General features: G+C 41.9%; 1 protein-coding gene across 1 annotated transcript in view; it reads right to left on the bottom strand.

Annotated features, from left to right (window-relative positions):
* The window catches only part of LOC143283299 (prolow-density lipoprotein receptor-related protein 1-like), a 264,347-nt gene that overhangs the window by 62,693 nt on the left and 184,014 nt on the right, over nucleotides 1-17,640 (bottom strand). The window contains exons 38-52 of the mRNA XM_076589486.1: nucleotides 17,295-17,585; nucleotides 16,881-17,003; nucleotides 15,658-15,789; nucleotides 14,513-14,647; nucleotides 13,948-14,077; nucleotides 12,976-13,314; nucleotides 10,134-10,255; nucleotides 8,649-8,771; nucleotides 7,099-7,347; nucleotides 6,168-6,369; nucleotides 5,626-5,830; nucleotides 4,153-4,345; nucleotides 2,799-2,927; nucleotides 2,252-2,386; nucleotides 87-335 (exon numbers count right to left, since the gene is read on the bottom strand). Coding sequence (XP_076445601.1) covers nucleotides 87-335; nucleotides 2,252-2,386; nucleotides 2,799-2,927; nucleotides 4,153-4,345; nucleotides 5,626-5,830; nucleotides 6,168-6,369; nucleotides 7,099-7,347; nucleotides 8,649-8,771; nucleotides 10,134-10,255; nucleotides 12,976-13,314; nucleotides 13,948-14,077; nucleotides 14,513-14,647; nucleotides 15,658-15,789; nucleotides 16,881-17,003; nucleotides 17,295-17,585 — 2,757 coding nt within the window. The remainder of the gene's footprint in view (nucleotides 1-86; nucleotides 336-2,251; nucleotides 2,387-2,798; nucleotides 2,928-4,152; nucleotides 4,346-5,625; nucleotides 5,831-6,167; nucleotides 6,370-7,098; nucleotides 7,348-8,648; nucleotides 8,772-10,133; nucleotides 10,256-12,975; nucleotides 13,315-13,947; nucleotides 14,078-14,512; nucleotides 14,648-15,657; nucleotides 15,790-16,880; nucleotides 17,004-17,294; nucleotides 17,586-17,640) is intronic.

The raw sequence follows: 17,640 nt of genomic DNA, 5'->3' as shown, positions 1-17,640 counted from the left end.
CAGTCAGATCCAACCCTTCCCCCCCCACTCCCTCCATCTGTTTTTAAATCTGTTGATCAAAAATCGCTTCAAGTGGCACCACTCACTGCAGTTCATTTCATCCGAGTGGTCGATGCAGTCACTGTCGTGGTCACAGCGCAGCTCTGCGGGGATGCACATGCCATTGGACGCGCACTGGAACTCGTCCTCCCTGCACGGGCAGTTCTCCTCGTCCGAGGCGTCCTCACAGTCCAGCACCCTGTCGCACACACGGCGGCCCTCGATGCACAGGTGGAACTTGGCGTTGTAGGCCTTGCCGTAGCACTGGAAGTACTGGGGAGGGCAGCTGCGAGAGGCTGCAGAGCAAAGGTTTCGGTCCAAACAAGGTGTAAAGCACTTTTTCCTTCTTTCAATCCAAACAAGGTGTTAAACACTTTTTCCTTCTTTCAATCCAAACAAGGTGTTAAGCACTTTTTCCTTCTTTCCATCCAAACAAGGTGTTAAGCACTTTTTCCTTCTTTCCATCCAAACAAGGTGTTAAGCACTTTTTCCTTCTTTCCATCCAAACAAGGTGTTTTAACACTTTTTCCTTCTTTTAATCCAAACAAGGTGTTTTAACACTTTTTCCTTCTTTCAATCCAAACAAGGTGTTTTAACACTTTTTCCTTCTTTTAATCCAAACAAGGTGTTTTAACACTTTTTCCTTCTTTTAATCCAAACAAGGTGTTTTAACACTTTTTCCTTCTTTCAATCCAAACAAGGTGTTTTAACACTTTTTCCTTCTTTTAATCCAAACAAGGTGTTAAGCACTTTCCTTCTTTCCATCCAAACAAGGTGTTAGGCACTTTTTCCTTCTTTCAATCCAAACAAGGTGTTAGGCACTTTTTCCTTCTTTCAATCCAAACAAGGTTTTAAACACTTTTTCCTTCTTTCAATCCAAACAAGGTTTTAAACACTTTTTCCTTCTTTCAATCCAAACAAGGTGTTAAGCACTTTTTCCTTCTTTCAATCCAAACAAGGTTTTAAACACTTTTTCCTTCTTTCAATCCAAACAAGGTGTTTTAACACTTTTTCCTTCTTTGAATCCAAACAAGGTTTTAAACACTTTTTCCTTCTTTGAATCCAAACAAGGTTTTAAACACTTTTTCCTTCTTTCAATCCAAACAAGGTGTTAAGCACTTTTTCCTTCTTTCAATCCAAACAAGGTTTTAAACACTTTTTCCTTCTTTCAATCCAAACAAGGTGTTTTAACACTTTTTCCTTCTTTCAATCCAAACAAGGTGTTTTAACACTTTTTCCTTCTTTCAATCCAAACAAGGTGTTTTAACACTTTTTCCTTCTTTCAATCCAAACAAGGTTTTAAGCACTTTCCTTCTTTCAATCCAAACAAGGTGTTTTAACACTTTTTCCTTCTTTCAATCCAAACAAGGTGTTTTAACACTTTTTCCTTCTTTCAATCCAAACAAGGTTTTAAGCACTTTTTCCTTCTTTCAATCCAAACAAGGTGTTTTAACACTTTTTCCTTCTTTCAATCCAAACAAGGTGTTTTAACACTTTTTCCTTCTTTCAATCCAAACAAGGTTTTAAGCACTTTTTCCTTCTTTCAATCCAAACAAGGTGTTTTAACACTTTTTCCTTCTTTCAATCCAAACAAGGTTTTAAGCACTTTTTCCTTCTTTCAATCCAAACAAGGTGTTTTAACACTTTTTCCTTCTTTCAATCCAAACAAGGTGTTAAACAATCGGACCAATGTTGTAATCAGTGAGGTAATTCATGTTTCTCTGTGTTAACACTTTTTTCTTCAATCACACCACTGTTGTAATCAGTGAGGCAAGTCATGTCTCTCTGTGTTGAAGTGAAGTTTCTGTGTTACTGATGATTCACTGTGCTAACTGCTGTTTCTCTGTGCTAACTGATGTTTCTCTGTGCTAACTGATGTTTCTCTGTGCTAACTGATGTTTCACTGTGCTAACTGATGTTTCACTGTGCTAACTGATGTTTCACTGTGCTAACTGATGTTTCTCTGTGCTAACTGATGTTTCTCTGTGGTAAAAGATGTTTCACTTTGGTAACTGATATTTCTTATGATAGTAATAATATCAATTACTTCTGTACTTCTTATTTGTAACTGAAAGTTAGAGACAAAAAAAAAACAACAACAGAAAGACATTCTATAAAGTAGATGTAGCCATAAACATAGTTCTCCCACAGACAGATCATCCACAGAATCAATGCTCCTTACAGCAATAGTTATAATTTCACTGTTACTTACTGCAATAGCTATGATTTTCATCACTGGCATCAGTGCAGTTGGCAACACCGTCACAAGTTCTGCTGAAGGGAATGCACATGTTTCTGTCCCCACACACAAAGTCGTCATCCTTACACGTCGATGTCACAGATTTATCTGAAAAGGCAGAAACAAAATGACAGAAATATGCTACCATAATACATGTCACTTCATGTCCTCTAGACTGCACTACAACTCCATGTAATACAGCTGAACAATGTCATTCCTGAGAACAACATCATGATTTACTCCACACACCAGATGCTGCTACACATTAAAGTAATAGCAAAGTCTGTTGTTTTCTTCTTTTCAGCTACAAGAACCTTTTCTGAAGTTTGCCTGGACATGTCAATTTACTACCACAAGTGGAAGTCAAGTGATCATCATTATCAATGTTACTTTTTTTTAAAAATAACCAAGGATATGCAAATACGAAAAAATGTGGAGAAAAATGATATCAGTGTCTGAGTGTGTGTAACAGAAGTGGAAAAGATTTATACTAACAGATATAAACCCAATGTCAACTCACGTATGCATCGTTTTCCATCGCCCAGAAGCCTGAAGCCTTCGTTGCAGTCACACTGAGGCACTCCCTTTGCATTCACAGTGCAGAACTGGTCACAGCCAAAAGCATTCTTGAAGCATGGATCAATTTCACCTGCATCACAGAATAACAAGGTACCCATCAGTATTATCAACCAAAGGACTGGTAAACTTGAGTGACTGCAACAGGTTTACACCCAAAAATACTGGCTTTAGAGTTCCCACAGTCAAAGACAAGGGGGGGGTAATATATAAACTTTGGTTTTGCTTCCAAACATCCAGCCTCTGTACTGGTATTCCAAGACAATCAGCCTCTATACTGACATTTTGACAAAGCCACAACCAGTCTCTATACCGGTATTTCAATAAACAGCCTCTATACTGATTTTCCAACAAAGTCAGCTTCTATCCTGGCATTCCAACACAACTAGCCTCTATATTAACATCCCAACGCAACCACAACCAGCTTCTATCCTGGCATTCTGACACAACCAGCCTCTATACTGGCATTCCGACACAAACAGCTTCTACATTAATATCCCAACACAACCAACCTCAATACTGGTATTCAAACAAAATCAACTTCCATACTGACATTCCAACAAAACCACAACCAGCATCTATACTGGTATTCGAACATAAACATCCTCTATACTGGCATTCCAACCGCCAGCCTCTATGCTGGTATTCCAACACAACCAGCCTCATACTGACATTCCAGCACAACCACAACCAGCTTCTATACTGGCATTCCAACACAGCCAGTCTCTATATTGGCATCCAAACACAGCTAGTCTTTACATTGGCATCCCAACACAACCAGCCTCTTTAGTAGCATCCTAACACAACCACAACCAGCCTCTGTACGGGTATTCCAACGCAAACAAAATCAGTCTTTATGCTGATATTCCAACACAGCCAGCCTCTACCTCTATACTGGTATTCCAACACAACCAGCCTTTACAGTGGCATTCCAACAACCAGCCTCTATGATGGTGTTCCAACACAACTAGCCTCTATACTGGTATTCCAACACAACCAGCTTCTATACTGGCATTCTAACCAACCAGCCTTTATACTGGCATTCCAACATAACCAGCCTCCATACTGGTGTCCCAACACAACCAGCCTCTATACTGCTTTCAAACGCAACCAGCCCCCATAATGGTATTCCAACACAACCAGTGTTCTATACTGGTATTCCAGGACAACCAGCCTCCACAACCCAGGACTGACACGAAATAATATCTTGAATCTTGAACATAACCAGCCTCTATTTTTGGCATTCCAACACATTAACTGACACTGCTCAGTCAAGCTGACTGATGACAAAAACTCACAGTTTCCAGACTCCTCATCAACAGCCACGATGCCCATGGGCTGTCGCTCGATGTCCTTGCGAAGCCACATGATGCCGGAGCCATCGTACTTGTTGGCGCGCAGCACTGCACGCAGCAGCCAGTCTGTCCAGTAGACATAGTCACCGTGAACCGCCAGGCTGAAACTGTGCTGGGTGATGGACGCCACAATCACCTGCACATTTGGAAATGACACAGAATTCTGTATTCTGACTGTACACACACACACACACACACACGCATGCACATGCCCACACACACACACACACGTGCATGCATGTGCCCCCCCTGCCTCCCCCAACACACACACACACTCACACACACACACTCACACACACTTCAAAAAAGTAGGTAATTATGAGAAAATATTGTGAGTTACAGAGGGAGACGTACAGCGACTGACTGAAGAAGACACAGACAGACAGACATAAGGAGAGAGAAAGAAAGACACTGAGACAGACAGACAGAAAGGCAGAGAGACAGAGAGAGGGACAGTTTGAGAAAAGGAATTTAAAGCTGACTGACAGATGAGGGCAACTGACAGACCAACAAAGAGACAAAGAGAAAAGAAAGAGAGAGACCTCGGGTGAGGGGAGGAAGTTAAAACACCAATGTGGTACACTAATCATAAATACTCAAGCGGTTCATCAGTTCAGTTTGAAAGAACCTGCCCACTGATGAAATCCATTAACTCATCGATTCACACCTTGAGCACTGTAACTCTTTTCTTGTCAGGTTTGCCTCTTTGCTTTATCCATTCACTTCCTTCAGCACACACAAAACTTTGTTGCCCGACTTGTGCCCAGAGAGAAAAGATCTGAGCATTCCACTCCTCTCTTGCAGTCACTCCACTGGCTCCCTCTCTCACAAAGAATAAAGTACAAGATCAGCACTCGTGTTGTAAATTTATAAACCAATCTTCCCATTACTACCTCTGTGACTTCCTTCACACTCCACACCCCATCTGCTTACTACAATATGCTTCAGATCCCACTTGATTCTGACGTTCCCAGATTCAAAGTCATCCACTGGTCTTTCTCTTGGAACAAGCTTTCTCTTTCGCTTCATCAAATCTCATTCAGCTCTTTCAAGTCTGGCCTTTTAAGCCGCCTCTTTTCAAAATAGCTCTCCTATCCCATGCCTTCTTTTCAGTCTACTGTTTCTCTTACTTTCTTTTTTTTTTTTTTTTTTAAGTTTTGTCTTTCATCTCCATAAATCAAAATTATGCATGCATGTGAGTGGTGTGAATGCACATTGTCTCAGCGCTACATAAATACTTTTATTATTATCATCATCATCATTATTGTTCTTTGTCTTCTTCTTCTTATTATTATTATCTTTTTATTGTTTTTATCATTACATGTACTGGAAGAAGTAGTAGTAGTAGTAGTAGTAGTAACAGTAGCACAAGACGGCATATCAAAACGCAATCATATACATACACCAAAGACTTACCACTCTCTCAGACCCATCATAGTTGATACGTTCAATTTTGTCCAGTCGGGCGTCTGACCAATACAGTTTTTGTGCTTTGTAGTCGATTGCCAAGCCGTTGGGTGTCTGAATGTTTTCTGTGATGATGGACTCTGCTCTGCGGCCGTCGTAAGTGGCTGTCTGGATGGCCGGACGCTGAGGGTTCCAGTTGGTCCAGAAGATACGTCTGTGGATTGGACAGCATGCCTTTACAACATGTTCAGCAAACTTTCCATCATCTTATCAGCATCCTTTCTTCACCTTCAACCCCTAACATGGTGACGATTATCAAGTCTTGATAATTTCTCTGTAAATGCCCTTCTGTTGTCAGTTTTAGTGACCATTATTTTTATCCGATATCACTGTTATATGCCAGCAATCTGGGCCCCTGTACTACGGAGGCAGACAACATCATAAATAGCCATTATTCACGAGAAGTATCATCATAATTATCATCATGGTGTTTTTAAACCCAGAAGTAGAAACACAAACACCACAACACTTGACACAAGAACGTCACTCACTGTAAGCAGGGGTTGATGACGATGGCACGGGGGTGGTCGTTGGCGTGGAGCTGGATGAGGATGTCGCGGCGGGGATCCTTGTCGGGGATGTGGGTGGACTGGGGACTGAAGTCCAGGCGGTTGATGGAGGAGTTGGTGTAGCTGGTGAAGAACAGCTGTTGGTTGCGGCTGTCATAGGCCAGCCCTTCCGCTGATCCAACGTCTGGAGGGTGGGGGTTGACACACAGGCGTGGGGGTTGGGGGGGGGGGGGGGGGGCACGGGGGAGCGAAAGAAGAAGAGTGTGAGATATTTGGCAGAGGGAATGAAAAGGTAGGTAAATGTGTGCATGCATGTATGTGTGAGAGTGTGTGCACTCTGAGAGAGCATGTGTTTGTGTGCGTGTAGTGTGAGAGAGTGTGCGTGTGTGAGCATGTGAGTGAGTGCATGCGTGCATGTTGTGTGTGTGTGTGTGCGTGCACGCATGTGTGTATATGTCTGTTTTAATAAAGTTTCTGCATCATTGCAAAGGAAGTGATCAAGCTATAAATATGGTAAATAGTAAGTTCTAATACAAGTTATTAATCCAGAAACTGACATGATTTGAAAATCGTTATTCACAGCCCCCAAAACAACCAAGTTTCCACTCAATGACCATCAGACTAAACAACCTTACATGTTCTCTTAAGAAAATGTTTAGAATCCACCATACCTTGGAGCAACTCACACATAAAATCCAACTACTACCACTGCACACACAATTCAGAGACCTAGCCCTTAATGTTATCCACATTTCAACAGAAACACACACACACACACACACACACACAGACACACACACACAGATGCCCTTAACATTATATATGTTTCACACACATGCGCTCAAACACACACACACACACAAAATAGATGCCAGTTCAGTCACAAGTGATACACACATTTCCCCTCACTCACTGGCATAGACACGCTTGTAGTTTGTGTTGTTGAAAAAGACACTGTAAATATTCCCCCTCTGTATGTCACTGAAGAAGAGTTGCTGAGAGTCATAGTCATAGGTCAGCCCAATGACATTCTGCATGTCATCGGCCTGGGACTTGGGGGGTTTGATCGGAGGCTTGGGAGAGTTCAGATTGGTTGTGTTGTCTGAAAGCAGGATGCTCTCGATGGACGTCACTTTGGAGAACAGCAGGAAGGATTTGTAGTCTGAAAAAAAAAAAAAAAATTGACAGTGTTGCTTATTGTCCAGTCAACCTTAAAAACAAAACAAAAAACAATACAACAATACAATAATGAACAAAAGAACATACACATACATATACAGATACATACACCAACACAAAAAACTAATAACAATACAATAATGATCAAAGGAACATACACATACATGTATAAATATAAACAACACCAATACACCGATGAACACACACATGGACACAACACTCCCACACATGAACACACACACACAGACACAATGCATAACAGTTACTTGCATGCACTCAAACTACATTGCCAGCTTTTGCCTTAAAGTGAGATCCTTTCACCCCTGCCCAACACACCTCTATAGTTAGTTATGGCACTGAACAGAGAATCAACTCTTGATAGGACACGATCAACAATACATCCAAACATAAATATCAGATTTCAACAGACTTGTCCTGAAGCAAGATTCAGCTACTCATCCAGAAGACAGGACTTTAAAAAAAAAAACATTTCTTGTTGTCCTGTTGAATCCATGACTGCATTTGTTGACACACTTAAAAACAGAACACTGTTGAATGAAAAGCAGCCATTACCTGGTAGTAATGTGACCAACTAGAAAACTGAATGCGCACAGGTTCGAGTCCAATAAACGGACTGGGACTTTTTACTCCCCCTCCTCCCTCCACTAGATCTTGAGAGGTGGTCTGGGTGCTAGTCGTTAGGATGAGACAATAAACCAAGGTCATGTGGACAGCAAGCGCTTAGCACATAAAAGAACCCATGGCCCTGAAAGAAAAATCTGTTGAAAAATCCATTTGACTGAAAAAATAATACACTCACATACAGAAAAAAAGAAAGAAGAAAAGGGTGGTACAGCATTGTGGTGACAGACCCTCCATGGGGAGAGCTGCTCCAATTTCACATAAAGCAATCTGTTGTGAAAAAATGTATTAGAGTATAATTAGAATATGTATTAGAGTCTTAAAACACACCTCTTCCCAAAATAGCCTCCCTTCCCTGCCTCTTCCTTGTCTTCAGATTTTCCAGTTTTAGAGTTATGCATGCGTGTGAATGACTGGTGTGAAAGCGCTTTGATTTGTCTCTGCACAAGATTCAGCACTACATAAATATAATAATAATAATTATAATAATAATATAGTACAAAAGAGTTATCCCCCTTAGTGTCACCTGACCACCCAGTCAGCTGGAAGAAGTCCATCAGAAACACACTGTGAGGTGCATCACTGCAGGGGACTGGAGAAACAAGACACACAGACTGTCTGAAGCACGTTCCTGTCTCTCACCTGTGCAGTTCTTGCCATCGTCTGCCAGCTTCCCGTGCGAGCAAGCACAAGTGACCTGGTCATCGCCCCGATACAGGCACAGCTCCTGGCAGCCTCCATTGTTCACAGCACATGTGTTGTTCCCTGCAAATGGCAATGATTGTACACATGTGTTGTTCCCTGCAAATGGCAATGATTGTACACATGTGTTGTTCCCTGCAAATGGCAATGATTGTACACATGTGTTGTTCCCTGCAAAGGGCAATGATTGTACACATGTGTTGTTCCCTGCAAATGGCAATGATTGTACACATGTGTTGTTCCCTGCAAATGGCAATGATTGAACACGTGTTGTTCCCTGCAAATGGCAATGATTGTACACATGTGTTGTTCCCTGCAAATGGCAATGATTGTACACATGTGTTGTTCCCTGCAAATGGCAATGATTGTACACATGTGTTGTTCCCTGCAAATAGCAATGAGTGTATGCACACTGTTCTCTGTAAATGGCAATGATTGAACACATGTGTTGTTCCCTGCAAATGGCAATGATTGTACACATGTGTTGTTCCCTGCAAATGGCAATGATTGAACACATGTGTTGTTCCCTGCAAAGGGCAATGATTGTACACATGTGTTGTTCCCTGCAAATAGCAATGATTGTACACATGTGTTGTTCCCTGCAAATGGCAATGATTGTACACATGTGTTGTTCCCTGCAAAGGGCAATGATTGTAGACATGTGTTGTTCCCTGCAAAGGGCAATGATTGTACACATGTGTTGTTCCCTGCAAATGGCAATAATTGTACACATGTGTTGTTCCCTGCAAATGGCAATGATTGTACACATGTGTTGTTCCCTGCAAATGGCAATGATTGTACACATGTGTTGTTCCCTGCAAATGGCAATGATTGTATGCACATTGTTCTCTGTAAATGGCAAAGATTGTATGCACATATTGTTCCATGCAAAAGGAAATGATTGTAGACATGTGTTGTTCCCTGCTAAAGGTAATGACTGTATGCACTGAAATGTTGTTCCCAGGCAATGATTGTATGCATGTGTTGTTCCCTCAAAAGGCATATACATACATGTTGTTCCCTACAAAAGGCAAGGATTTTACAAGGTAGTCTTGCATGCAATGGCCAGAAATGACAGCACACAATCTGAAAAGAAACTGGCCTCTCTCAAAAGGGAAAAAAAAAAAAAAACAGGAACACAGAAAGGAAACAAAAGGATGGAAAGAAGAAACCAAGAACAAAGAAAACCGAGGTTAAAGGTTAACCCTACACACACACACACACACACACACACACACAAGGCAGCTGCACACAAACACACACACACACACACACACACACACACACACACACACACACACACACACACAAGGCAGCTGCACACAAACACACACACAAACACATACACACATAAACAAACACACACACACACACACACACACACACACACACACACACACACACACACACACACACCAGCTGTACCTTTCTGCCTGTCCCTGTTGAAGATTTTGATGTCCTGAAGGTTAGAGATGTTGGACTTGAGCACCACAATGCCCGACCCATCCTTCTTGTTGGCTCGCTTGATAGAGCCTCCCAGGTCAGTCCTGCACACAACACACCCACAGAAACATCAAATACACATGTGTACATATCACACATCTATCCATGTCAGTGTTCAATGCATTGTATATCCATGTCAGTGTTCAATGTATTGTATATCCATGTCAGTGTTCAATGTATTGTATATCCATGTCAGTGTTCAATGTATTGTATATCCATGTCAGTGTTCAATGTATTGTATATCCATGTCAGTGTTCAATGCATTGTATATCCATGTCAGTGTTCAATGTATTGTATATCCATGTCAGTGTTCAATGTATTGTATATCCATGTCAGTGTTCAATGCATTGTATATCCATGTCAGTGTTCAATGCATTGTATATCCATGTCAGTGTTCAATGTATTGTATATCCATGTCAGTGTTCAATGTATTGTATATCCATGTCAGTGTTCAATGTATTGTATATCCATGTCAGTGTTCAATGTATTGTATATCCATGTCAGTGTTCAATGCATTGTATATCCATGTCAGTGTTCAATGCACTGTATACACAAACACATCCAACCTGCACCAGTTCCCCTCCACAAAACAATGAAGTTTCAGTTTCAGTTTCTCTAGGAGATGTCACTGCCTTCCGGTAAATCCATATATGTTACAAGACATCAGCTAGGCAGAAGCCTGACTAGCAGTGTAACCCAACGCGCTTAGTCAGGCCTTGAGCGCATGCATATTTTGCTGCCATGGGCTCTTTTTTAATGCGTCAAAAGCTTGCTGTACGCAGGACCTCAGTTTATTGTCTCATCCAAATGACTAGACACTCAGTTTGTTTTTTTCCAGTCAAACTTGAGAGAAAGGGCCAGAGTGGGAATCAAACCCAGACCCTCACAGACACTGTACTGGCAGATAAGTGTCTTAACCATTCTGCCACCTTCCTCCTCAAAGTCTAGAGGTAGAATACTTGCCAGCCACGAAACGATGGGCATGTATAAATGCCCACACTAAGGTTGTGTGTTCGCAATGCCCCCCCGACACCCCCACTCCCCAAGCACCCACAACCCAGCCCCCCACCCCCCACCACCACACGTGCACACAGAGATAGAAACAACAAGGAATAATTAAATACCTGCACAGCAGACATCACACACACGCACATGTTTATCGAGCCACTGATCTGGGTGCCTATAATCAAAAAATAAGTATACATAGAAATGACTAAACAAATAGCTTTAGGAATTTGAAATACCAAAAAGAAATATACAGCAGAATAAAAGTAAAAAGTAAGCAAGGTACAGCAATGCATATTTACATGCATGTGCACACCCATGTATACATGTGAACTGATTCACACATGACCCCACGTAAAGCTGTACCGTATCTGAAGTCTAAGCACAAAAGAAGCAACACCATAATTGAAAGACATTAGATAACTGAAAGACATTATGAAGTCAGTGCAACACCATGACTGAAAGACATTATGAAACCAGACGCTTTCTTTTGAATCAAAATTGCACTCTGCGTCTTCTTTATTCTAAAAAGTTTATACAAAAAATTAATAAAAACAAAAACATTTTTGACACACTTGTGTAAACAAAGTGAGTCAATGTTTTAACCCGGTGTTCGGTTGTCTGTGTGTGTGAGTGTGTATGTGTGTGTGTGTGTGTGTGTGTGTCTGTATGTGTGTCTCTGTGTGTTTCTGTGTGTGTCTGTGTGTCTGTGGTAAACTTTAACATTGCCATTTTCTCTGAAAATACTTTGCCAATACCAAATTTGACTTTAAAATAGTACCAAAAAAATCTTCACAGTCGTACCAATAACAGGTTGTAAGTCTCCCGAATTAAGATGTTTTTTTCTGAATCATTAACGGTTTATTTCACTGAGGTTTGTTCCGAAATCCAAACATTCTAAAAACCGCTTCCCACAGAGTTAGGCCTACTGGCAAGTAGGTTGTATTTGAAGACATGACCTCGTTTTTCTTGTTCACAATTAGAAAGAAAGAAATACAAATTCTGGACAGAACTACTACTAACTACACCATCGACATGTTTACTGCGTATAAATATTCTAAAGTGGACACTGAATTAACTGCAATGAACAAAAAAGAACCACTGAATCAATTGTTTCTTTCAGCTCATTATAGGCCTCGACTGGTTTGTGCAGATCTAGAGATCTACCATGTGTTGCTTTGTGCTCAGAGGGATAGCAAAGTCTCCTTTACTGCCAAAATAAAAGAATAACCGAGATATAATAAAACACATACAAAAAACATGATTTAAACGGCGTTATTACATCCACTACAATCACATCTATTTATCGCACGAAAAAGAAAACGTCAACATTGCTTTAAGTATCAAATCTTGACAAATGATGTCAGATGCGCCGCAGCAGTGGGGGTTAATCTGCTTGCTTCAGAACTAAACATGAATGGTTCAAGCCCACTCACATACCTTTTTTTTTTTCTCCCAAGCTTATTTTATATATCATATTTAATAAAGAGCACTTTCAACAATTTTTCTAATCTCTTTTTTTTTCATCTCCTCATGATTCCTTGACTGGATAAAGTGTGAAGCACAAGTGAGTCTTGAAGGCTTTGCCTCTTGTTACTATATATCTTTTTCTTTTTAATTGCAGTGTATCTCAACAACTAAACTCCAATGAAAACACCTAAACAAACGCATTTACACACAGAAACCAGACAGATCTATATCACACACACAGGTAAACAGACATCAGACAACAACCAGCATGATCAAAAACAGAACATACATGTCAGCCCAGTAAATGTGGTCACCAAATACAGACACGGCCACACAGTCGGTCAGGTTCGTCTTGATGATGACCTCGCGCTCGCGGGACGAAATGTTGACCCGTTCAATGATATCCAAGGCTTTGTCACACCAGTACAACATGTCCTCTTCATAGTCGATAGCCAGGCCGTAGGGGGCAGAGATGCCTTGCGCTTTCTGCAAATGCAGATCCACCGTTCGGCCGCTTGGGGCTATGTCGATGGTGGGCATAGGCGCTATGAAATCCACACGTTCTGACCCATCAAGGCGGGTTTGAACAATCCTGGGGTAGGTTCCCCAATCACTGAAGAAGAGATATCTGGAACAACGAAGAACGCCTTCAGACTTCAGACTCCAAACGTGACTGATGCAGTCACCAATAACACATAATACATATCAGGAAGATAATATGACAATGAGGATGATGTTGAAGATCAGAAACAAAGATGCAAAAGAACAAGGGTTTCAGTGCTTTACTTCTTTCCTTTGATAATGGATACTCACCACACTGAACCCACCACAACCACCTTCTTCAGGGTCCTCAGCAAGCTACCCAGGATAATATCCTATTCTCTAAATACAGCTAAAGGTGCTTTGCAAAAATGGGTAAATAACCATACAAACACACACACACACACACACACACACACACATAAACACATCATTGTGTTGTGTTGTGTCGTGTTGCGTTGCAATGTGTTGCATTGTGTTGTGTTGTGTTATTTTTTGTCACAATATAATTCTCTGTGTGAAATTCGAGCCGTTCTCTCTACGCAGAGTGCAGCACCGCCCACATGTTGTTGTTTTTTTCTTTCTCCTGCCTGCAGGTATATTTGTTTTACTATCAAAGTGGATTTTTGTGCAACCATTAGGCTACAAGGAAGGAGGAGAGGGGAAGAGACTGGTTTAAAAATAAAACAAACAAAAAACCCCAACACTTCATCCAACCTACCCCAGCGTAGGGTGCACAGCAATGGCGCGGGGTTTTTCCATCTGGTCGTGTATGATCACAAAGCGGTTGTTTCCGTTCAGCTTGGCCACCTGAATGACATCATGGCCACGGTCTGTCCAGTAGATGTTGCCTGCACACAAACGTTTGGTCTTTTGAGTCTAAAGCACACTGAAACCCTAGTCATCGTAACTGTCGCATGAACACGAGCAGTAGCTGGAAGATGCCACAGTAACAGTTGTTTTGGGGGTTTATGTAGCAGTGGTGTGGTATTAGCTGTTGTAATCATGGGTAATAATTCTTTCCTTCCACCCATTATTAACAACAGCTACGACAATTACTGCCATCATGACTTCTAATAATGACATAACTGCTACGCGTTACAATGTCATTTAAAATCATACAATATAAATAGATGTTAAACAAAGAAAACACATATATGAACATGACACAGACTATTCTCACAGACAATGTGGGCAAGGTTTTTTGTTTTTTTGTTTTGTTTTTCTGTGAAATGATAGTGGTGATGAAAAGGAATGAAGGATTCCTCCAAATCACCTCCACCCACCTGCCACCCAGTCGACAGCCACAGACTCCACCCCACTGATGCCCTTGTTGACGATGGTCTGGCGGTGGCTGAGGTCTCGCTTGATGCGGGAAATGGTGCGGGCAGTCGTGTCCACCCAGTAAATCAGGTCATCCTCTGAAACCACAACAGTCAGTGTCACTCACAGGGGGGTGTGGGGGGAGGGAGGGGAGGGTTGGGGGGTGGAGTTGGGGAATGAATGAATGAATGAAAGAAGAGTTATTTTCCACTGGTGGAGATAACAGAACCTTGGCCGAGTTACGTATCTTCTGAAGTTTTAAGACACACACTGACACTGATATTCACACACACACACACACACACACACACATATATATATATATATACCTGTAAATGTAGAAGAAGAAAAGGAAAAAAATGTGTGGAGTGCAAGAACGGGATAGAAAAGTGGAGTAGAGACGAGAGAGAGGAAACAAAGAGAGGAGGAGGAGGAGGAGGACAAACTAAGGGGGGAAAGAAAAGAAAACAGGAACATCAAGAGGAAGAAAAGCAGTGAACGAGCAGGAGGAACAGAATGAGGAGAAAGGAAAGAACAGGAAAAACAACATCGTCATTACCACAATTTTTCTTAAAGACAATAATTAAAGAAACATTAATGGGGATATACACAAAGGAGGAGACTGGGTGGGGAGGGAGGGAATGGAAATGAAACAGTGTGGGTGAAACCAACACGAGAGACAAGTACATCTTATAGTTTTCGTCAAACAGCCCCCACCCTTTCCCTATCACTGTAAACACTTCACAACCCACAATAACAAAATGAACCAACTTACACACACACACACACACACACACACGCACACGCACATGCACACACACACACACACACACACACACACACACATGCACACACACACACACATGCACACACACACACACACGCACTCACACACACACACATACACATATGCACACACGCACACACACACACACACACTCACACACACACACATACACATATGCACACATGCACACACGCACGCACGCACACACACACACACACACACACACACACACGCACGCACACACACGCATGCACGCACAAACACGCACGCACAAACACGCACATACAAACACACCTGTACACACACATACAGAGAACTGACCAGCATAGAAATCGACAGAAGATGCCAGTGATATTTTGGAGACAGGAGCGAGGGCCTCGTCCCCTTTGCCAGGCTCCAGACTGATGCCACGGATCTCTGTGTTGGTGGAGTACAGCAGGAATGACGTCACACCTGCACACCCCACACTTTGATCACACGCTGACGGGCATAAGAGCCGAGTGGTCAAAGTGTTGGACTTTCAATCTGAGGGTCCTGGTTTCGAATTTCGGTAACGGCACCTGGTGGGTAAACAGTGGAGATTTCTTCAATCTCCCAGGTCTGCATATGTGCAGATCTGCTTGTGCCTGAACCCCCTTCATGCATATACACAAGCAGAAGATCAAATATGCACGTTAAAGATCCTGCAATCCATTCAGTGGGTTATGGAAACAAAAATATACCCAGCATGTACACCCCCGAAAATGGTGTATGGGTGCCTACATGGCGGGATAAAAATGGTCATAAACACAAAAGCCCACTCATGTACAAATGAGTGAACGTGGGAGTTACAGCCCATGAACGAAAAAGATCACATGCTGCTACTGATGTGACGTATTGTACTGCTGCTGGCAGAGTTGTACCAAATCAACTATATTTTCCTGTTGCTTATTTTCAGTTTCCGTTTCCAGGTGTCAAAGCGTGCAGATTGATATACATATATACTACACCACATTAGCTTTGGTAAAAAAAAAAAATTTTTAAATAGGGGTAGATACAAAAGAAGGGTGAAACGGACATGAAAAAGTTTGAGTGAAACTAGGTAAAGAAACCAGAACACCTTATTGTTTTGGTCAAATAGTCTCTCCTCTTTCTCTCTCTTTCTTTCTTTCTCTCTCTCACTAGACACTTCACTGCCACTTATTGCCAGTTTCAGTTTCAAGGAGTCAAAGTGTGTGGACTGATCCATATACCCTACACCACATCTGCTTTGTAAAAAGGAAAAGGAGGATGCCTTACCATCGCATAAACCCAACCTGCCAATCAGCCTTGACAGCCTATCCTAAGTTTGTGTCAAACAATGACATAAACTGAAATAAAATAATCAAAGAAAATAAAAGTCATTGTTTCTGATGTGAAAAACTATACAGTTGTATCAAATCTGTTAAATTTTTTGTCCCTTGTCATCGCTCAGAGTTGCTGGCATTCTGTCTCAAAATATAGCAGTTGTATCAAATCAATTTTATTTTGCCTAATTAAATGGATTATGTCCACTGTGACCTTACCTATACAGGATTGCTCATCATTGCCAAGGGTGAAGCCAGCTGTGCAGCGACACTGACGGCCGTTTCTGTGAGGCAGACACAACTGCTGACAGCCCCCATTGTTCTTGGAGCACCTGTTTGTACCTGTAATCAAACACGTTTGGTGACTTTTTTTTTTCCACTGTTGTAATAACTGATATTTGTGCGTGCTCAACTTATTGTACATGCCTTTTAAAATACACAGTAATGAAGTGGGAAAAGGCATCCTGTCTACAGTACCGCATGGAGAATCATCAAATGAATACAGTTCCTTTGACTGTCATCACACACACACACACACACACAACACACACACACAGTGCAAAAAATATCAGAAACAAAATATTCACTTTAAAAAGATTCTGAAGGAAAGTAAAAACAGACTCCTCCACTCACCGCTCCTCAAAGTGGGATCATACACCTGCAGTGCCGACACGTGGGGCGTGTCCGTCCTGAGGTCTTCCACACTGCCCTTCCCCCCCAGGTCTACACGCACGATCTTGCTGGAGCTGGCGTAGTACGCCGTCTTGTGGTGGATGGTGAGGGAGAAGGGGTCACTGATGCCAGGAGTCTGGTACTGTGTGGCGTCACACTTGTTGTTCTCCGACAGCTGACAGTAGAAGACTTTGGGGGTCTTGGTGCGACTGACCCAGTACAGTCGGTCGTCGTCCATGTCCAGAGTCAGACCTGAGACAGGTCCACATCAGATGTTGAGCACTTCATAAAACAAACACAATATACT

Source organism: Babylonia areolata, chromosome 1 (genome assembly GCF_041734735.1).
Source record: "Babylonia areolata isolate BAREFJ2019XMU chromosome 1, ASM4173473v1, whole genome shotgun sequence".
Taxonomy (NCBI): domain Eukaryota; kingdom Metazoa; phylum Mollusca; class Gastropoda; order Neogastropoda; family Buccinidae; genus Babylonia; species Babylonia areolata.
Note: the sequence above shows the minus strand (reverse complement) of the source record. Positions and strands in the feature narration are given on the sequence as shown.